Here is a 19759-nt window from a genome sequence, read left to right on the forward strand (position 1 = left end):
TTGCAAATGCATAAGATGCATGGATGCAACCAGGAGGGTTCCTTGGAGATCTTCTTTCTGCCCAGTCCCATTCCCATCATAGAACTGTGGAATGATTTGAGTTGGAAGGGATCTTAAAGGCCATTTAGTTCCAACCCCCCTGTCATGGGCAGGGACACCTTCCACTAGGCCAGGTTGCTCCAAACCCCATCCAGTCTGGCCTTGAACACTTCCAGGGATGGGGCATCTCCCACCTCTCTGGGCAATCTGTTCCATCCCTCCAATCTGCTCTGCCCTCCTCTCAGGAAAGGTGAAAAGGGGGTTGTGCTGCTTGCAAGAGCTCAAACTAGTAAGCCACGGCCATTTGGGGCAGGGGAGAGCAGCCCCATGCAGCAACTGGGCCATCAAACCTGTTCAGAAGAGGTGGTGAGGATGCCCTGCTGCAGCCGGAAGGTCTGGGCTGGCAGCGTCTGCCGCAGCTGGTTCCTGGTCAGGCAGGACTGGAGCTGCAGAGGCAAGGGGCCATGAGCAGTGTGGGTGGCACCCAGCCCTGCACCCCGCAGCCCACATCCCCTCACCTTGTGCACGGCCTGCTCTGTCCTCTCGGGGTTGCTGCGATACGCCTGCGCCACGTCGCTCATCGGCAGCGGCATCGACTTGAGGGTGTAGTTCCTGGGAGGCAGCGTGGAGTGAGCAGGTGCTGCTGGACCCAGCGCTCATCCCCACCCTTCACATCCCCACAGACATGACACAGGTCCAGAGCCCACCCAATGGCAGCCTGGACACTGTCCCAAGGTCCAGCCCTGGAGATAGGGATGGCCAAACTCTGGCTGTCAGCAAACCCTGACGGGGAGGCAGCGACAACCTGCCCAGGCTCTCTGTGCACCCCTCTTTCTTCAGACCTCCAGAGAACCTGCACAGCCAAGCACCAGACCCGAAGGTGGGTGTGCTCAGCAGTTGTCCTCAGCAGGAGGAGAGGAGCATCACATCAGCACCACCAGCAGATCCCCCCTGCCCTCGCTGGGGGTTCCGTGGGTGACACAAGGCTGTGCTGGTTGCTCAGGGAGACCCTGGGGTTGAAGGTGCCATCATGAAACAGTGGCAGGTTGGTTTGCTGGCTGCAAGGCCAAAGCTGTGGACGAACTCCCTTGGGATGTGTATGCAACTGTGTGATTACAGCTCTAAGGGGACAAGAGGCCCTGGGGACAGTGATATCCTCGTGACAGAGGCTCTTTTGCATGGCAGTAGCAAGCCAGGAGGACCAAGAAGCTCCTTCCTTACCTCTCCAAAGCTTGAGCCACCTCCAGGAGCCCGTGGGCAGTTGTGTTGTTCCTGTCCCAAACCACGGTCCTGCACAGAGAAGGACATGGGTGAGCCCTGCTGCACTCACACAGCCCTGAGGTGGGTGCCAGCAACAGTGAGCCCAAGGCACCAGAAAACCTGAAAATGGGCTTAAAAATCTGAACTTAAACTTTCAAAATCCAAAGTGAGACTTTGCAAGGAGCTGTAAATTAGGCGGGAGGGAGTGAGAGGCTGGGAGGACACAGTCAGGTACCATCCTGCTGGCAGAGGCAGATGACCCCCAGAGGAACAGCCCTGGCCATGACACCCTTCCCTGTCCCCTGCAGACACCCCTGCCTTGGTTTTGTGGGCACAATGTGGTCAAAAAATGGCGTTTTAGGAACTGATAGCAGAGTGTGTGGGAGGGCAGTGACTGTAAAGGTCTGTCTGCAGCACACTGGGCTGTGCAGGAGCCTGGCAAAGAGCTGGCAAGCGCTGGGCCAGGGACCGAGCTGCTCTCTTGGCCCTCACATGTTCCCTGCCAGCACTTCTAGTGGCTGCCACGAGCACAACATGTGGCCACAGCATCTGACAATGCGCCAGGAATTGTCCAGGACCACACCCATGGTCACCAGGAACCACGACAATCCTCCTCTGATGGCACCAGCATCCTGCCCAGGACTGCCCGGCACAGGGCAGCCACAGGGTGACATAGACCTGCTGCTACCTGAGCTTGGTGTTGATCTGCAGGGCCTTGGCGAGCATCTTGGCCCCCGTGTCCCCCATGGCGTTGCCGCTGATGTCCAGAGCTGTGAGGCTGGTGTTGCTGCCCAGGGCGCTCAGCAGCACGGTGGTTCCCAGTTTGAGGCGCGATTCAGCCACGGACAGTGACTGGAGAGGCTGGAAAGGGGACAAGCAGGGGGAGAGGTGGCCAGGGCACATGTCAGGGAACACGTCACCTTCGTAGACACAGCCTTCATCCCTGTCCAGAAGCCTCGGGGCTGGTGCTGGTTTTGGAGACACCAAGTGATGCTGCACCCCAAGAAACAGGAGGGCAATGGGTGCTTAGGCAACAGCCTGGATTTAGCTCAGATGCCTGCCAGGCAGTGGGGAGAAAAGTGGGATTTTTTTTTTGAAAGCTGGGTTGCATCCAGGTTACACCAAGTGTCTCCTCCATGCCTTTAGCCAGACTCAGGTTCCAGCTTTCCCAGATGAACAGGAACAGCTCCCACTTCTCGGTCTGAGCATCTGCTTCAGACCGAGGAAAATAAAAGCAGAAGGGTTTGAATGGCAGTGGGAGGGAAGAAAGTTTGTTCCCAGCCTGTGCTGGGAGGGATCTGGATGGCACCCTGGCATGGAGGCTGCACAGTGGTGGCAGAGGGTGACCAGGAGCACAGATGGGATGGTTGGGGTGGCTGAGGGCAAGCTGGACTTACACAGTCCTCCTCCTGGGTGAGCTGGACAATGCGGTGCAGGACATCCAACAGTCCTTCCCTGCAGGAGAGGCGGGGGGGGGTTACATGTGCATCCCCAGGGCCACAGAGGCAGCTGGCAGAGTTCTGTCCTCCCTCCCACTCTTGCCTGACACTACAACTCATCCCTGGGACTGCACCAGTTGCTGGCAATTGTACCCCCACAGCCCCTGGCTCCATGTTGGGCTGGAGCAGCCAGGACGGGCAGGCAATTCCTACCAGCCTCTGGGCTTTCGATGGGGAGAGAGAGTAGATGGGAGTGCACAGTGCCAGGATGGCTTCTGCCTGGGTGCTGCAGTTTTGCACCTACTTGGATTTGATGTTGAAGTTCTTCCCCAGAGAGACGTGCCTAATGGACTTGCTTCTGCCAATGGAGAGCACCAGTGTCACCATGTCAGGGTCAAAGCCTGCAAGAGATGGGAAACGCCCACCAGGATGCTCCAAGCAGTCCACAGAGGTGCCATCAAGGTGGTCCCTCAGGAGACCTGCAGAGCCACCAAGCTGCCACCACGGGATGGTGGAGAGATGCTCAGGGAGCTCCTGAGCACCTTCCTCCCTTCCTGGTTCCCTCAAGGAGACTGAAGAGCTGTGCACAGCCAGAGTCCCTGAGGAGTGAGGATCCCCAGGGAAGGAGCACCCTCTCTGGGCACTCCTGCTATTTGGGGTGCCAGTGCTGTTCTAAGCCATGGGGGAACTCATGGAGCTGTAGGTGGCACTTACTTTCTGCCATCGCCCAGAGATGTGCCCTCCATCACCCACCCACCACCCTGGGCAGCATGGGGGGAATTCTCACGCCTTTCAGGCAGCTGCCTGCACTCCCATCCTCATAGATGCACCATCCCCAGGGAAATCTGGTGAGATCCAGGAGAGGGAGGAGATCTTCTCCCAGGCTGGGAAAAAGCAACCTACCATTGTCAGACAAGTCCAGGCTGCTGATGGAGCTGGCATCAGGGATGAGATCCTGGATCACCTGGGCCCCTGCTGACCTCAGCTTGGAAGAAACAGCAAGACATCAGTACAAGGGGAGGCACCGAGCCCTGCAAACGGGATCCTGCCGTGGGGAAGGTCAGACAGGGCACAGACCTCCCCTGACTGCTGCAATGGGACCCCCTGGCTGGGCTGCTGGCCCCTCACCTCACAGCTGCTAAGATCCAGGTGCAGGTCACTGATGTGGCTGTTGTCTGCCAGTCCTTGCAGCAACGCCCTGGAAAAGTCACCAAAGCCCCCATGGGTGCAAGAAATGGGGGCAGCAGCACATGCTGTGGAGCACCCCCAAGGGTCCAGGCAGTGGGAGTGGGATGCTGGAGAAAACATCCTTCCCAGAGCTCTGCCTCCCACAGCCCCATCCACCCATCCTCCCCACCAGCCCTCAGTGAGGTCCCCCCTGGATTATGCTCACCCCAAATCCACTCCCCTGGGTGGACTCACAGCCCAACCTCACCTCACGACGTCCGCAGGCAGCTTGGTACCCGCCAGGGAGACGTGCCTGAGGGCACAGGCCTGGTTGAAAAACTCCTTGACGTCAGGGGAGATGGTTTTCACCCTCCTGAAAAGGATGGGCACAAAGTGGCATCACCTGTCACCCAGCACCAGCCACCTGCCCAGGTACCACGCTCCCCTCACGCCGTCCCGGGGTCTTACTTGTGGGAGTACAGGTTTTTGGAGAGATCCAGGTGGACGAGGCTGTTGTGGCACCCGTGGACCAGGGCTCCAAAGAGCTGCCAGGGTGAGGAGGCAGGTTGTGTGGAGGAGGACCCAGAGGTGCTGCAGCCCCTCACACGGCCCAGGGGTGGAGGTGGACTGAGGGCAGGGTCTCACTGCCAGACCCCCCTCAGTGGGTACTCACAGCATCCAACGGGCAGTCCGTGCCAGCCAGGCTGAGGTGGGACAGAGAGTGGCACTGACGGAGGAGGCTCTGCAGGTTCTGTGGGCAGAGGGGGCTCAGCAGCTCTGCCCAGGACCCTGAACCCCCCCACTCAGCAGCCCTGAAATCCCAGCTCCAGCCTGCCTCCTCCCTCCTGCTGAGCCCAAGGGTGAGTCCTGCACAGAGGGACCCACTCACTCATGGGATACATCCTTGCTCCAGGTGGCATCTCCCACCCGCCCACAAGGAGATGCAGAGGGATGTCCCCAGGGCTTCCCCAGCTGCTCCTGGGCAGTCAGGGGGCTGTCTCAGCCGTGACATTCCCATCCCTGGGGTGCTGAAAGGCTGGGCACAGACCCCAGGATACCAAAGCCGTCCAAACCGTGCTGGGGGTGGATCCCAGGCAGTGTCACCCCATCACATCGTGGGTACTCACACTGATGTCATCCCCAGCCAGGGTGCTGGGGTTTCCAGACAGGTCCAGGTGCCGGAGGGAGAATCCAATGGCTTTGTTGTCTGCAAGGGCCTTGCACAGTGTGCTCATCCCTGCTCGAATAGAGGGGGAGAGATGGATGGCCACAGGTTCCCTGCACTGGGGAGAGCCGTGGAGCAGAGGAAGGGGTATTACCCTCCAGCTGGGGCAGCAGGACATCACATCCATGAAGATGCCCTTTCCAGGGTGTCCATGTGGCCCCTCCAGCCACCCCTTTTGTGCTGGGTTGGCCTGAGAGCTGCCGTGCTCAGCCTCCCAAGGGCACCTGGGCTGTACCTTTGGCTGTGAGCATCGTCCTGGCCAAGCTGAGGCTCTGCAGACCCTTGGAACTCTTCTCCAGGTACCGGCTGAAGGCAGCAATCCCTGATGAAAGAGCAGAGAGCCCTGAATCACTGTGCCAGCACTGAGGGGTGTCCATCTCACCCTGAGCTACAGCCCCCAGGACAGGAAGCAGCTGCTGCTGGGATCTGGAGCTGAATATCAGTTTTCATGGGTGAAAACTCATCCCAGCCCAGAATTTGGATACCTCTGTCTTCCAGCTGGTTGCCAGAGAGGTTGATGGTGTGCAGGACAGAGTCGGGATGGTTGCTGAGTGCCTGGGCCATCCTCTGCACAAAGTCACTGTGGGGAGAAGGGTCACCCATCTGAGCGAGGTTTGGACACTTCCAGGAGACACAGCCACCAACCCCATAGCCTTATGGGGACAAGTCAGCAGGTCCTGCCTGTGTGGCAGGGTTAGCTCCATCTGAGGAGCCAAGAACATCTCTGAGGGTGGGTGGGGTTCACTGGCCTTCCAGGCTGTGGGGGCCTCTGCTCCCAGTGTGCTTCACACTGTGGAGGGCAGGGAGCCACCAACACCCCCTGGCACATGGGTCCATGGACCCCTCTGCTCCATGCCCTGAGGGAAGCACCACCAGGCTGCCAAGACCCTGCTCATCACTGCCTTGCAACCCCTTCACTTACGCTTTCAACCCGCTGTTTTCCAGCACCAGCTCCTCCAGCGTCATCGACTTGCTGAGCATGTAGAGCAGCTGCTCTGAAATCTCCTGGTTCTGGCAGGGGAGAAGAAAGCCTCTCTGGAAATCTGGCCACCTCTGCTGCTCCCAGTCCTGCAGCACCGGCACTCACCAGCTTGAAGTCCTTGCAGGAGAGTTTGGTGAACCACAGGTTGAAGGACAAGGCAGCAACACTCAGCGCCACATCTCTGCAGGGTGACAGGGATGGGGCAGTCAGGGCTGGGATGAGACAAGGTTGGTTCCAAATGGGGGCCCCAAAGCACCTAACCATGAGGTTTCCCAGGACACCCAACCCTGGGATGTCCCAAGACACCCAAACTCAAGGTGGCCCAACACGGTGTTCAACAGACAGGATTGGTCCATGAGTTTAAAGCAACCCACAAATACAGTTTATCTTCCCCAGATTATTCCCCTGGGCAAAACAAAATTACTCAAACTATTTGCATGCTTCTATCTAAACCCCTGGGTTTCAAATTCTTTTTAATTCTGGGCTTTCATGTGAAGACACCACAGGTTTTGCTCAAGTGGAAACAAGTTTCTTTTTTACTTCCCTGTCCAGAGAAATCTCTAAAAATGTCTCCTTTTCGGCCAGCTGAACACAGATCCTCTGTTCCCCAAAACACTCAGCCCAGAACTCTGATTTACTGCAGCCTCACCCCAGAGCAGAGCCCTTGTTCCATCTTCCTTGGGATGGAGACACGGTTGAGCCCTACAGGAACAACTCCAGGCGCAGCCTGAGCTCATGGTCCCCTGCTATCAGGTTATTATAAGGTGACAATAAGGTGATAATAAGGTGATAACAGAAGTTTGGGGTGGCTGGTAGGGAGCAGTGCCAAGTTTCGGGGAGGCGAGTGGCACCAGCTGCTTTGCATAGGGAAACACCTGACAGCCACGAGCTGCCAGAAGCCACCGTGACGTTGGGTTTCCACCCCTGTAAGCAGCTCACACAGGCTGATTTAAGAGTTAAAAATGAACAGAGAGGCTGCCTGGACTCTGGGTTGCTGCCCTGTGGGACAGGGCTCGTGGTGTTTGGTGCGGGGGAGCTGCAGATGTGGCGTCCTTGGAGCGTGTAAAGTGACAAATGCATCTAACACGAGAAGAGGAGCGTGTTGGGGCACCCCTGACAGGGACAGGGAGGATGAGGACGAGGGCTGATGTGGCACAGGGCACCACAGGCAGCATAGCTGGGGGACTCACCGGCTCTCCAGGTGGCTGAAGTCCAGCAGGTTGAACTCCCGGCAGTCCTGGCTGTGGTAAATGTTGTCCACGTCCTTCCCAGAAAGACGGACACATGGATGAGACCCAGCACCTGGTCCTGGGGGTGGCTCAGGTGCCCAGCACTGCTGGAGGGAGCTGAGCCCTTGGGGACACTCTTCTGGGGAGCCCCTTGCCTAAACTCCAAGCCCAGAACCTCCCCTGGTGCTCTGGGTGGCAGGGAACATATCCCAGCTTGGCGGGACATATTGGTGGGCCTTGGAGCAATTTTTCAGGGATTGGCCAGAAGAAGGAATGCACTCCGGGGCTGGTGGGAGTGAGGGTGTGGGAAGAGGTGGGAGGGGATCAGTGTCCCAGAGGAAGAGGGGTCCTGTTATAGCTGGCTCCCAGCAGGGAGCTCCTCTACTACAGACATTCAGCAAGGTCCCAGATTTTCAGGGATTCTCTTTAGGTCACAGTCTGGGAAACAACCTGGTCCAAGGCATCTGACCCCCACCTGCACTTTGATTCCAGCCCACCAAGGAGCAGGAGGCATGCAAGCCAGGCAAAGCTGCAGTTCCCATCACAGATACCCCTGGGATGTCTCTGGTCACTGGGCTGTCCCAGCCCCACACCCAAGCCAGGCAAAGCTGCAGTTCCCAGCTCTGGGATGTCCCAGCCCCAGCAGCCCCATGAGGCTGCTGTCTGGAGTGGAGGCACCCACAAATATCCTGCTTCCCTGCCCAGCAGGTGACACTGCCACTGTCTCCAGCCCTGGGATGGACCAGCTCACCCACTGGATCTCCTCGCGGAAGGCGAAGCCGTTGTAGTCGCACAGAGCAGCGTAGGTCTCCGAAAACCCCCCTGCAAAGAGAAGGCAGTCTTGGGGGCAGGTCTTCCCATGGGAACACGGAGGAGACCTCTGGGGAGGGCAGGAAACAGGAGAGGGATGGCAGGGACTCAGAAGGATGGTGAGGGCTCCCCCCTCCCTCCTCAAAGGGGCCAGAGATCTCCTGTCAGCCCGAAAGCGATTGCCCAGCTCGGGTGGCTGTGGCTTGCTTTGCTTGATCCATGAGGATACCAGGCAAGGCACATTGCTATGGTGATAACAGAGGTATCCTGCTCCAAACCAGGCTACAGGAAAAGCTCTGCAGCGATGCCCTGTGAAGTGAGAGGAAGCATCCACAGCTGAAGGTCCTCATGAGGTGGATACTGAGCATCCTTTCCCCACAGCTGTCCTGCTGCTTCTGGGGGAACTACATCCCATCAAACCTGCTCCTGGCCCAGGGGATGGGGTGGGCTGGTGGAGAGCAGACCCCACTAGCAGGGCTCCATCTGCCTGTAGCCACCACGGTGCTCTGCCAGCAGAGGTGGGGGCTGTCAGCAGAGCTGGTGTTGATGGATGAAGGGCTGGAATGGTCCCCAGGCTGCTCCAACCCTCCTGGTCCTGCCTGGAGGAGTTTACAGCAGGACTTACCACAGGGCCCAGGGTTGCTCTGCAGCATTTCCTCCAGCGAGTCCAGGATCTGCTGGATCCTCTCATACAGGCTGGGGGGGGAGTTCTTGAGCAGCGTCCTGGGGAAGGATCAGAGGGATGTGTGGTGGTGGGCCAGGAGAAGAGGATCTCCACCACTTTATGCTTAGCTGTAACTTTATGCATAGGGTGGCCAGAAATATTTGGCCAGGAAGCAGGGTCTGGCCTTTTTCCACGTTGCTCCTGCTAAAACACACTGTTGTGCACCCATCCTACATTTGGGACCTTCTAGTTGAAGGTGTCCCTGCCCATGGCAGCAGGGTTGGAACGAGATGATCTTCCAACTCTGACCATACCAGAATTCTGTGATCTGGGACTTTTCTGAGCCACCCCTGAGGAACAGAAGACCCTTACCCAAGGGATGAGTCTGGAAAGACCTTCTTAAGTGACATGGTGACATGGATAACAACTTGCTCCAAATCATCCAAGGACATGAACCGGAAGGCATAAGATGCTGCATCTGTTTCTATGACAACCTGCGGGGTCCAAAGGATGAGAGATGCCTGAGCAAGCTGGCAGCACAGAGCGTCCCCAAGCCCCCAGACACGACGGTGACAGCCATCAGCTCCTCTGTGCCAACCCAGCCAGAGCACCGTGAGCGCGGGGAAGGCTGCGAGCACCAAGAATTCAGGATAAAATACATTCAACAGACTGTAACGTGCAAGAATAAGGCATAAACCTTGCCAGAATTCACGCTAAGCTGATGCAGAGGCAGCCCAAGGCAGCGGGGTGAGAACAGCCTTGCCTCTGCCTGCAGCAGCTGCAGCTGAAGGATGGAGGTTTCCTCCCTGAATTTATCTAATCGGGTTTTGAGGCTTTTTTAGCTTTTGGTTCCTACCAGGAAAAAGAAAAAATCCCATGGCAACACGCTCCCTGATTTAATTACACGCTGATTGAGGCGTGGGAGCAAGATGACAATTATCCACCGGCATCGGGCGAGGACGGCGCTTCCGCCGGTGCCCGGGGCTGTGGAGGCAGGAGAGCGTGGGTCTGCCTGCACATTAACAATCCCTGGGCTCTCCATAACACAGTCAGATGTCTCACCCCCCTCCACCCTGAGGTTTCAACCCCCAGCACCCCTCAGTCTCTGCCCAGGTCCTTCAGTTCTCTCCTGGGGCTCAGCCTCACAGCCTCCCGAGCTGCAGAAACCCTGTTTAGAGGCTGAGCCCACTGTCACTGGTGATGCTTTAACCAGCAGAAGCCAGACAGGAGGTTAACAAGGACCAGACAGGAGGTTAACAAGGACCACAGCCCTGTCTCAGCCAAAACATCCAAGCCAAGGCATCCCGTTCCTCTCTTCCATGGTTCCCACTGCTGCATCTGCCCTATGTGCCTGCCTCTCTCTAAGAGGATTAACTGGGTTTAAAACACCGTCCTGCTAAATTTGTCTTCACCTTGGTAAGCCAGCAGCCATTTGTCACCTTGTCCCTGCTGAGCATGGCCAGGCCCTGTCTGCAGCTGCTGGAGGAGAAGAGGTGCAGGCACCCACCCAGCACCCCTGAGTGCCTCCCTGCACCTCCAGCCCCAAGGGCGAGTCCCCCAGTGAGGCCATAAGAGGATTTGTTTTCAGGTGGAAAAGAGATAAATACCCTTTGGAGTTCTCAGGGATCACCACTGGTGACCCCCAATGTGTAACGAGGAACCAGAACGCCCCCAGACCCTGTGGTGGGCTGGAGACCAGGGTTTCCTATGGGGGAAGGAGGGCACAAGTTTGGGGGAGTGCCTGGGCTCATTTTGCCCTGGGTGTTGGGGTCACTCACCACACTGGGCTCTTGGACTGTCATCTCCCTCACCTCCAGGAAGCTGAAGCTGCTGTGAACCTGTGGGTGAGAAGAGCAGGATCAGCCCCAGCGCTGATGGAGAGGGGGGACCCAAGGGTGCCCCCCCGCTCCCACCCTTCCCCACTCCTCAAATAGTGCCTGGCCATGCCCCCAGCCCCTGAACCAGACCCCTCCTCTTCATCCTGCTCCTTAGGGCTTCCCAGGCCCAGTGGCACAGGTGACCCAGAGGTGACACCCCCCAGTGCCCCAAGGCCCCCCAGGGCTGTACCAGGCACGGGGTCCCCACACTCACCCTCACTGGCAGCATCACCGGCAGCACATAAGCTCGCCAGGGTGTCAGCACCTAGGCAGGGGGACACTGGTGTGACAAGGGACAGTGGTGACCTGGGAGCCACCCCGTCCCTCACTACAGCCATGAAACAGCTGCCTGAGGAAACCAGGAAAGCAGGAACCAGGCCGGACTCTGCACGTACCAAGATGAAGTTGTCATACTTGGACTTCACCTGCAGCTGGACACTCAGCACCAGGAGCACCTTCTTCGTCCCCAGGAAGGTGGTGATGCCCTCTGAAAAGACCAACATCCCCACGAAATGAGGTGGCTGAAGTCACCTTGACTCTCTTCCACATGCCCTGCTGCCCCTGGGGACACTCTCCCTGTATCCCCACCCAAATATACTCCTCTCCATCCACGCCAGAAATTCACACCCTGGCTGCTCTCAGCTAAACCACACACTTCACCAGCTGTGAGTCTCATTTGCTGCTCGAATGATGCACCCACTTCCCCATCACCTGCCACAGCCTTGGCTGAGCACAGGGCTTTGGGGTCGTTGTTTCACCCTGCCTGTGCTACCTCACTCACTGGGAGCCGGCACTGAGTGACAAGGGGGCCCTGATTTTTCTCCTTTCCTTCCCAGATTTACTACTGGGGAGCAAATGGGCACCCAAGTCCTTCCTCCCCATGGAGCAGTCAGGGTGGTTGCATGTACCAACCTCCCCATGTCCACAGACCAGCCTCTCCCATGGTCACTGGACCAGTGTGGGCGTTGCTCCTGCCTTGAGTGTCACCTCCCCACCTGTCCTGATTCCTGCCTCCCATGGGAAGAAACAGGACCAGAACCACAGTTGTCCACTGCCATGTGAAGCAAACCAAGCTTCCACAACACCACCAAGCCCTGTGGTGCAGTGGCTTGTCCCATGTGTCCCCACAGCCCCACCCTGGTAGAGCTGGGACCTGAGGCTGCAGGGACACTGTGACCCAGCTCCTTCCCACCCCACTTCAAGCCTCGGTGGGGCTGATGAGGCTGAAGGACCCCAAGGTCTCTCTGGTCTTTTGCTTTTCAATCAGATGAAAGAAGTCTGGGAGCAGTGGCACTTCACACCCCCCTGTGCTGGGCTGCAGGTTGTGCCTCCCTGGGGAGCTGCCAGGGACCCCCGACTGGCCAGGAGAACCCAAGCCCATGGGAGTAAGGAGCACCAAGCTGTACCCACAAACCAGGCAGCCTGAGCCGTGCAGAGCCCCATCCTCGAGGAGACAGGTTATCTGGGGATGCTTTTGGTCCAAACTGAATCCTCAGGTATATGAGTTTTGGGGACAAAAGCAGCCCCCAGACACCGCTTGGACCCCCCCTGAACCTCAGCTGGTGCTGCTGAGGAACCTGAAAGTGGCTCTGCCAACCCCAGCACGGCAAATTGGGGCTGAGCAGGCCCCGTACGGGTACCTTCCATGTGGCACCGATGCCCCGGCAGCGCGGCGGCGGGCGATGCTTACCTTGCAGCTCAGCAGGGATCCCTCCGGGGGACGCAGCCATGGTTGGGACCGCGGGGTCACCTGCCGGGGGATGCCGGTGTCAGGGCAGCATCCTTGGGTGCCGCGGGAAAGGCGCCCCGCTGGGAGGAAGCGCTGAGGTTACCAACCGGCAGCGCCGCAGCCTCGGTGCCTCCTCCCCCTCCCGGTGCCTCTTCCTGCCCCGTCAGGCGAGATTTACCGCCTGAGCAAGAGAAGTGAAATGAAAGCGACGGTGCCCACGGCCCACCGGCCCCGCCGGGAGGAGGGGGCGTCACTACCCAGCGCCCTTCTCCCCCTGCATGGCATCCCCTGGCTGAGCAGGACACCCGGACAGAGCCTCCCAGCCCGAAGCAGTAGCATCTCTCCCATAGTTCCAGCCTTCCAGGGTTGAGGATCCATGGCCTGTCCCCATCCCGCAGCCCCCCGAGGTGCTTCATGGGGACATATTTCTGCCTGAAGATCGCTGGTGAGGGGGGAGAGGGCAGCTCTACCCTTCACAGCACTGGGTGGTCAGCCCAGCCCCATCACCTTGCATTGGGAATCTGCAAGGGGAGTTAATGGAGAGGGGTGCCAGTGCCCATGGCTGAAGGCTGAAGGCAGGGCTTTTCCAGAGCAGAAACACCCCAGGCACCCTGACAAAGTGATTAAATTGCCATCCCAGAGCAAGGACAAGAAGCAGAAGCCAGATGACGTCCTTGGAGCAACAGGACTCAGTGCATCAACCACTCCACTCTCCCAGGAAGGCTCTGGACCAGTCAAAAAGCCAAAAGCACTCCAGGAGAGAGCAGAAAGCTGTCCTGTACCCCGTGCAGTGCTGCAGGGCTTCCCCAGACTCAGTATTTCCTGCTGTTGGTGCAGCTTGGCCCCACCAGAGACTCAGGACAAGGTTCTGAGGGAGCAGGCTGAGCTGCTCTCAGCTGGCAGCCCTGTGACCAGCATCCACAAGAATGAAGGGGGCCAGCTGCCTTCTCTCCCTAAATTGCCCCTTTTGACAAATGTCCAAGCTCCAGGCTGCAATCTGCCAACCAGGGACTCACTGAGTTTTCCCAGGGGTGGAATAACTCAGGAGAAGGTGGTTCCTGGAAGGGCTGGGTGATGTTGCCCTCCTGCCACGTGCACCTGGGGCCACGGCACTTCTGAAACCACCTTCTGTGAGAAGGCAGGAAGTCATCTCCCTGCAGGGACGGCGTTTTCACAGAGCCCAACCACAGCACAAGGCAGCTCTTCTCAAGGATGGGGCTGGGGAGAATGTGGCTCAGGGCAAGGACCAACCTCTGCTGAGGCACCTCCTCAAGCCTCCCGAGCTACGTCAGCAGATGGATGAACACCAGGAAGGGCAAAGGGTGTTCACCACCCAGTGGAGACAGAGGCCACCAGGGACGGTCCTGTCTGGTTCCATGTTTTTTCCAGGATGGGAGGAGGCCAAGCTACTTGTATCTGAACTTCTCAGAAAGGGCACCACATCCCAGTTTTGTCGTGCAAGGATATTAAGGACACAGAGAGAGCTGTCCCATTGCACCTGTCAGAATGGCCCCTATCGAAGCTTAGAAGCACAAAGGAGCTCCTGGCAAGCTGCATTCCAAGCTAATTCCCCAAAATACTGGGTCCCACATGCTGGGACATTCTGAGCATCAGAATATCTACCTCAGGAGTGGAGCAGAGGAAGACATCCATGTGCACAAGTGTTCCCTGCCTCTGTGAAAGCCCAGGCACATCAGGATGTCCAGAGCAACCCACACAGAAACCCATCCCCTGTGTCCGGCTGTGGACTCTGCTTTGTAAGGTAAGAGGATTTAGTCCCTCTAACCTGGCGGAGCTCTCAACCTCTGGAAGCCAATCAAGCCTGTGGCAGGTTGCAGCAGTCACACAGAGCTGGTCTCAGCCCTCTCCATTCTGATGCTGTTCTCCAGCGTGCTCCCAGGACAGCAGCCCAGGCGCCAGGGATGGCAGCCAGGCCAAGCAACTGGCAGAGGCAGTGATGTTCCTTGGATCCGTACCAGCCCTGGCTTTTCACTCACAGCCCAGGACACAGCTTTTCCAGCACTGATAAGAGCTCTGGGGTTGAGCCAGAAGTGTTCCGTCCACATTCGGGCTTTGGGTGCTGCCCTGGATGTGTGTCCTCAGGAGCAGGCTGGGATGCTGCTCTACATCTCTCCAGAAGAGCTCCAGAAGCCTTGCAAGAGGCACACAAGCAGAGATCCCTGCCCAAGGCAGGAGCCACAGCTCAAATCAAATAAAACCCAGTCTGCGTAACAGGGCTATTGACTGAGCAAGCACACAGAGAAACCAGGTCAACTGAGCAGATCACAAGGTAACACGCCAGGCTGGGGAAGAAAGGAGGATGACCACAGGGTGACAGCTCCCATCCTCAATAAACCCTTGCTGACGTCTCTGAGGAAAGTTCAAAAAGCAGTGCACAATCAAAAAGTTACTTAGGGATCGTTCCTCAGATGGTATTTCCTCAGATAAGTACAGGAGAAGCCGCTGGTCTCACCTCCCCAGGCCTGCTGCGGCCGTGGGCTGTGCCAGGGAATTCAACACACCACCAGCAGACCAAAGACTACTTGGGAGCAACCACTTGTAGTCTCTGGACAAATACACCTCTTGGCTCTCTCCCTCTCAGCCCACCACCACGCTGTTCACACACAGCCATCTCCTCTCAACTCCAGGAGAGCTGCAGCCCCTGCCTTGGGGTCACCCAGACCTGGGTACGACAGCACGACCGACCTGCTGCACATGGAGCACTCACACAGACCAAGGGAGGTCTCTGTTAGAGCACAAGAAGCCTCCAACCTGCCCAGAACTCCAGAGTTCCACCTCCAAGCAGCTTTTCCCAGCAAACTGAAGGACTACCTACCAGGACCAGAGATAACTGGTCACCAAGCACCTCCTGAAAACTAATCTAGCAACTCTCATGCTGGTTACAATTTTCTAAGTAATGTCATTTGCAGCGACTCCTGTACCAACAGCACCAGGTATTATCCTAAACCTGCAGCGTGCAGCTTCCTGACTGTCTACAGCTGGCTCCCTAAGCTGCTGTCACAGACAACTAAAAAAAATACACCACAGACACTCCACTCAAGTGCCAGTCCAGTTTTCCAGAAATGGAAATGACATTCCTCTTAACTAAACCATCAGCATTTAAACTCACAGCCAAAACAAACAGAAGCAACATCAACTCCCGAGTTACTCCGAGCTCAGGTGTAAACACCAATGTTCACACTTCACATCCTCTCTCCACTACACACAGGGAATCACCCCCCGATTTAAGGGCATGGACAGGTACCTTGTGTTCAGCACGGAGCAGAGGCAACACCTGCAGCCAGAGAGGAGCCAGTCCCTGCAGCATCCTTCTGGGAAGAGCAGCTTTTCCATCTGGAGCTGGCTGCCGGGTCACACCGTTGATGCACACAAAGAAAGCAGCCAGGGAGCACACGTGTTAATCCATTATTATTTATTAGCTGTACAGCAGTATATTCTCCTTCCCAGCTTTCAAACCCCATTACATATTTTATAACGGTATTTTTTTTCCCCCATGTTGGCTTCCTAAAATAATGAAAAATATCACACAGTACAGCTAAGTACAAAAATGCATCAACCTAGAGTCTGATAGCTAAACTGATAGCTCTCTTAAAAGCGATACATAGAAGAAAAATTTGTTTGAAATCAGCAAGACTGAGGCTCTATAAAAAGCTTACATATTTTAACATGTGACATTTTCATATACAGGCATCATTTGTATTTCACATTATTCCTTTTTTTGTCTTTATCAGAGATTCAAAAATTGTAGAATTACTGACCTATTAATAAAATTTCCTGGCCCAGGTTTTGAGGGCTGCAGTGACCCACTTATAAATCACCACTTCTGTCTTAACATAGGATTCATAAACACAAAATACAACTACAAGATAGAGCAAAGAAAATGTAGTCGTGAAATTATAACTCAAAAAGAAGGTTAATTATAAATGTTTCAAATTGGTTGGATGGTCACATCCAGAGGGCAGTGGTCAACGGCTCAGAGTCCTGATGGACATCAGTGACAAGTGGTGTCCCTCAGGGGTCCATACTGGGACCAGTGTTATTTAGTATCTCCATTAATTACACAGATGAAGGGATCGAGTGCACTCTCAGCAAGTCTGCAGGTGACACCAAGCTGAGTGGTGCTGTTGACACTCCTGAAGGATGGGATGCCATCCAGAGGGACCTGGACAAGCCTGAGAAGTGGGCACACGGGAATCTCATGAGGCTTAACAAGACCAAGTGCCAGGTGCTGCATCTGGGTCAGGTCAAACCCCCGTACTCTATGCAGGCTGGGGGGTGACAGATCGAGAGCAGCCCTGCTGGGAAGGACCTGGGGGTGCTGCTGGGTGAGAGGCTGGACACGGCCCAGCCATGTGCACTCACAGCCCAAAAAGCCAACTGTGTCCTGGGCTGGACCAAAGGCAGTGTGGGCAGCAGGGAAAGGGAGGGGATTCTGCCCCTCTGCTCTGCTGAGACCCCACCTGCAGCGCTGTGTGCAGCTCTGGGACCCCAGCACAGGAGGGACATGGACCTGTTGGAGCGAGTCCAGAGAAGGCCACAAACATGATCAGAGGGCTGGAGCACCTTTCCTATGAGGGAAGGCTGAGAGAGTTGGGACCGTTCAGCCTGGAGAAGGGGAGGTTCTGGGCTGACCTAATTTGTGGCCTTCCAGAATCTGCAGGGAGCCCACAAGAGAGCTGGAGAGCATGGGTGACAGGGCAAGGGGCAGTGGCTTCAAACTGCCGGAGGGAAGGGTTAGACTTGATATTAGGAAAGAATTCCTTCCTATGAGGGTGGTGAGGCACTGCCACAGGCTGCCCAGAGAAGCTGTGGATGCCCCATCCCTGGAAGCATTCAAGGCCAGGTTGGACAGGGCTTGGAGGAACCTGGGATAGTGGAAGGTGTCCCTGTCCAGGGCATGGGGGGTAGAACTAGATGGACTTTAACATCCCTTCCAACCCAAGCCAGTCTATGATTCTAGGAAATACCAGGTTTTTGTGCTTCAAAACCAGATTTCACGTGTGGGTCTCTCTTGTTCTGCAAGCAATAATCTGGATACATCTCTTCTCTACGTTATCAACAGTTTTCCCAACATTTACACTCTATCAATTCTCTTGTCGCTTAATTTGAAAGGAATTAAAATACTGGGGTTTCTTTAAACTGCATTTTTGCATACCTCTTAATTAATGGAAAAAGATTAAAATGTAAAAAAAAAAAAAAAGTTATTTACAAGCTTGACCATTACAGAAATGCTTTGCAGAAAGCAAAGCATATTAAGGACAGAAACCAGTTGGAGCATGCCAAAACTACCGTGTGCAGCTGACTTGGAGAACCGGAGCTAGTCAGTGGGAAAAAGCAAAAAAAAACAAACAAAAAAAACCCAAAAAACATTTCAAAAGTCTAGAACCCTCCCAAGTCTGCATTTACAGTTAAAAACACTACTGAGAGAAGAGGCTCAAGGACTCTGGGAACTGGAAGGGCAAGTCCGGAGTGGTTTTCCACATACTTTAGTCAAGGCTTCTGCTTCTGTATATTAAAACTTGGTGCATGTAAACACGGCCCTTGGACCAGCTTTACAATGCAAGTTCAGAGCAAAACTAAAATCAAGCATCTCACAGGAAACCCTCAAGGACTCCAAAATATTTCCTAATGTTCCATGATCCTGTAATGCTAACATAAAACAGCAAGTTCTAGTTAAATCACATTCTAACATCGTTTTTTTTTTTTCCCAGTATGTTTGGTAAAATGGTCTAAAATGATGCATTTCCCAAAGCCAAGAAAAAAGATAAAAGGAAAAATAGATTTGAGCCGCTTAAACACAGCCCAGGCCAGTTCAGTCAGCCAGCGTGGTCTTCCTCCATCACCGGTCCATCATGCTGAGAATCATCTCAGGGGTGAGGTCTCCATTGGGAGCTTCCACTACAGGAGGCTGAGCTTCCTCCTCTTCCTCTGCTGTTTCTGCATCAGGTTCTTTCTTCACTTCAACTATAATATTTTCAATTTCACCAGTGTGCTGGTCTTCAACCTGAATGATTGCTGCAGCTATAAGGGCAGAAAAGGGGGGGGGGAGAGGGTAAACCAGATTATTTTACTAGTTCCAGAGCTGGCCTCAAACAGCTTTTTGGCAGACTTAGTCACTTCCAAGGAAAGGGAACACACATTCCCACATTAGTGGGGAGCAATTCAACCCACCTCACTCACCCAAGCATCAAGCATCTATTTCCCTGCCCCTGTATGAAGATGTGCTCCCAGTACCACAGTTCTAGTGTGCATTTTGATATTAAGACATTATTAAAACAATGGATTTTGCAGAGTAATCAACAAAACCCCCTCCGTATCAACGTATGGGCCTAAGGCAAATCTTTCAATTCCAGTGATACTAGTACAAATTCAGCATGAAACACTTCCACAGACTAATTCTAGAAAGGACACCCTCACAGCACTGAGCAGACAGCCAAGCCACTGAGGAAGCCATCACCTCTCCTTAAAGGAATAAATTTACCCTTCCTGCTTTGTTCCTTTAATTTATTTACTTTGACTTTGCACAGTTAAAATGTCTGTTATCACAGAGAAAACTCTGTAGAGTTGAAACATCACCTGCACTGGCCCTGTGCTCAGAACTAAAGGCCTGGAGCAAGTTCAGTTGTGGCAATACCTGCAAGAGCCTACACAGGTAGGAACACCAAAGTGACACTGTACTGACAGCTGTACTGACAGCTGCTCAAGCAGGAACTGTACATCAGCAGAGACACCATAACTGGTTCCAGAAGCAGTGAACAGTTTGTAGGTCTATGAAATGAAATAATACTGAAGAAAAAATAATGTCCTTTCTTTTTGGCATGGTCTGAAGTGGCCATGCTCCCTCATGACCGGGAAACCCTTGCAACGAATTTCAAGGTTTTTGGCAATACAGAGACAAGCACAGTTATCTACTTTTAAAATGAGTTCTACTGAAGGGATTAGATCTCCTACAAGAACTGCCAAATCCAAAAGAAAAGGTGCTCAAGCCAGCAGTGTAAGGTAGGCTGCAATTAGTGACTTACGCTGGGATTGTTTTGGTTGGGTGGCAGCTTTGCCTGGTGGTCTTCCTCTTCGTTTCTTACTGGGAGGTGGTGCAGGAGCCTCTTGCTCAACTTCTGGCTCAGCCTCAATTTCTACTGCGGTCTCCTCCTCATCTTCATTATCATCCAAATCTGGTTCAGCATTTTCCTCTGTAAGAAATGATCTCAGGTAAGTCTTCAGTTTAAACAAGAACGAAACACATCCATCTACAGCAAAGCACCATTAAATCCTCATCCAAAAGGAGACAACTTTGATGAGAAAGAAGGGAAACAAGGC

The 19759-nt window shown here is 54.9% G+C and overlaps 2 protein-coding genes across 11 annotated transcripts in view; both read right to left on the bottom strand.

Moving 5' to 3' along the window:
* The window catches only part of CARMIL2 (capping protein regulator and myosin 1 linker 2), a 23049-nt gene extending 10562 nt beyond the window's left edge, over positions 1-12487 (bottom strand). The window contains exons 1-24 of the mRNA XM_032700888.1: positions 12383-12487; positions 11088-11179; positions 10907-10957; positions 10594-10653; positions 9188-9309; positions 8777-8874; positions 8093-8163; positions 7303-7376; positions 6218-6293; positions 6053-6141; positions 5616-5710; positions 5366-5452; positions 5033-5142; positions 4579-4656; positions 4374-4450; positions 4174-4278; positions 3867-3936; positions 3642-3723; positions 3043-3139; positions 2697-2754; positions 1988-2160; positions 1261-1329; positions 558-651; positions 390-485 (exon numbers count right to left, since the gene is read on the bottom strand). Of these exons, the coding sequence (XP_032556779.1) occupies positions 390-485; positions 558-651; positions 1261-1329; positions 1988-2160; positions 2697-2754; positions 3043-3139; positions 3642-3723; positions 3867-3936; positions 4174-4278; positions 4374-4450; positions 4579-4656; positions 5033-5142; positions 5366-5452; positions 5616-5710; positions 6053-6141; positions 6218-6293; positions 7303-7376; positions 8093-8163; positions 8777-8874; positions 9188-9309; positions 10594-10653; positions 10907-10957; positions 11088-11179; positions 12383-12422 (2064 nt within the window). The 5' untranslated portion in view covers positions 12423-12487. The remainder of the gene's footprint in view (positions 1-389; positions 486-557; positions 652-1260; positions 1330-1987; positions 2161-2696; positions 2755-3042; positions 3140-3641; positions 3724-3866; positions 3937-4173; positions 4279-4373; positions 4451-4578; positions 4657-5032; positions 5143-5365; positions 5453-5615; positions 5711-6052; positions 6142-6217; positions 6294-7302; positions 7377-8092; positions 8164-8776; positions 8875-9187; positions 9310-10593; positions 10654-10906; positions 10958-11087; positions 11180-12382) is intronic.
* A 3350-nt stretch (positions 12488-15837) lies between these two features.
* CTCF (CCCTC-binding factor) overlaps positions 15838-19759 on the bottom strand; it is a 31890-nt gene continuing 27968 nt past the window's right edge. For all 10 annotated transcript variants that reach the window (XM_032700810.1, XM_032700805.1, XM_032700814.1 and 7 more), the window contains 2 exons: positions 19465-19632; positions 15838-18463 (listed from right to left, as the gene is read on the bottom strand). In XM_032700810.1, the coding sequence (XP_032556701.1) occupies positions 18282-18463; positions 19465-19632 (350 nt within the window). In that variant the 3' untranslated portion in view covers positions 15838-18281. The remainder of the gene's footprint in view (positions 18464-19464; positions 19633-19759) is intronic.

This window comes from Chiroxiphia lanceolata, chromosome 13, assembly GCF_009829145.1.
Source record: "Chiroxiphia lanceolata isolate bChiLan1 chromosome 13, bChiLan1.pri, whole genome shotgun sequence".
Lineage (NCBI taxonomy): Eukaryota > Metazoa > Chordata > Aves > Passeriformes > Pipridae > Chiroxiphia > Chiroxiphia lanceolata.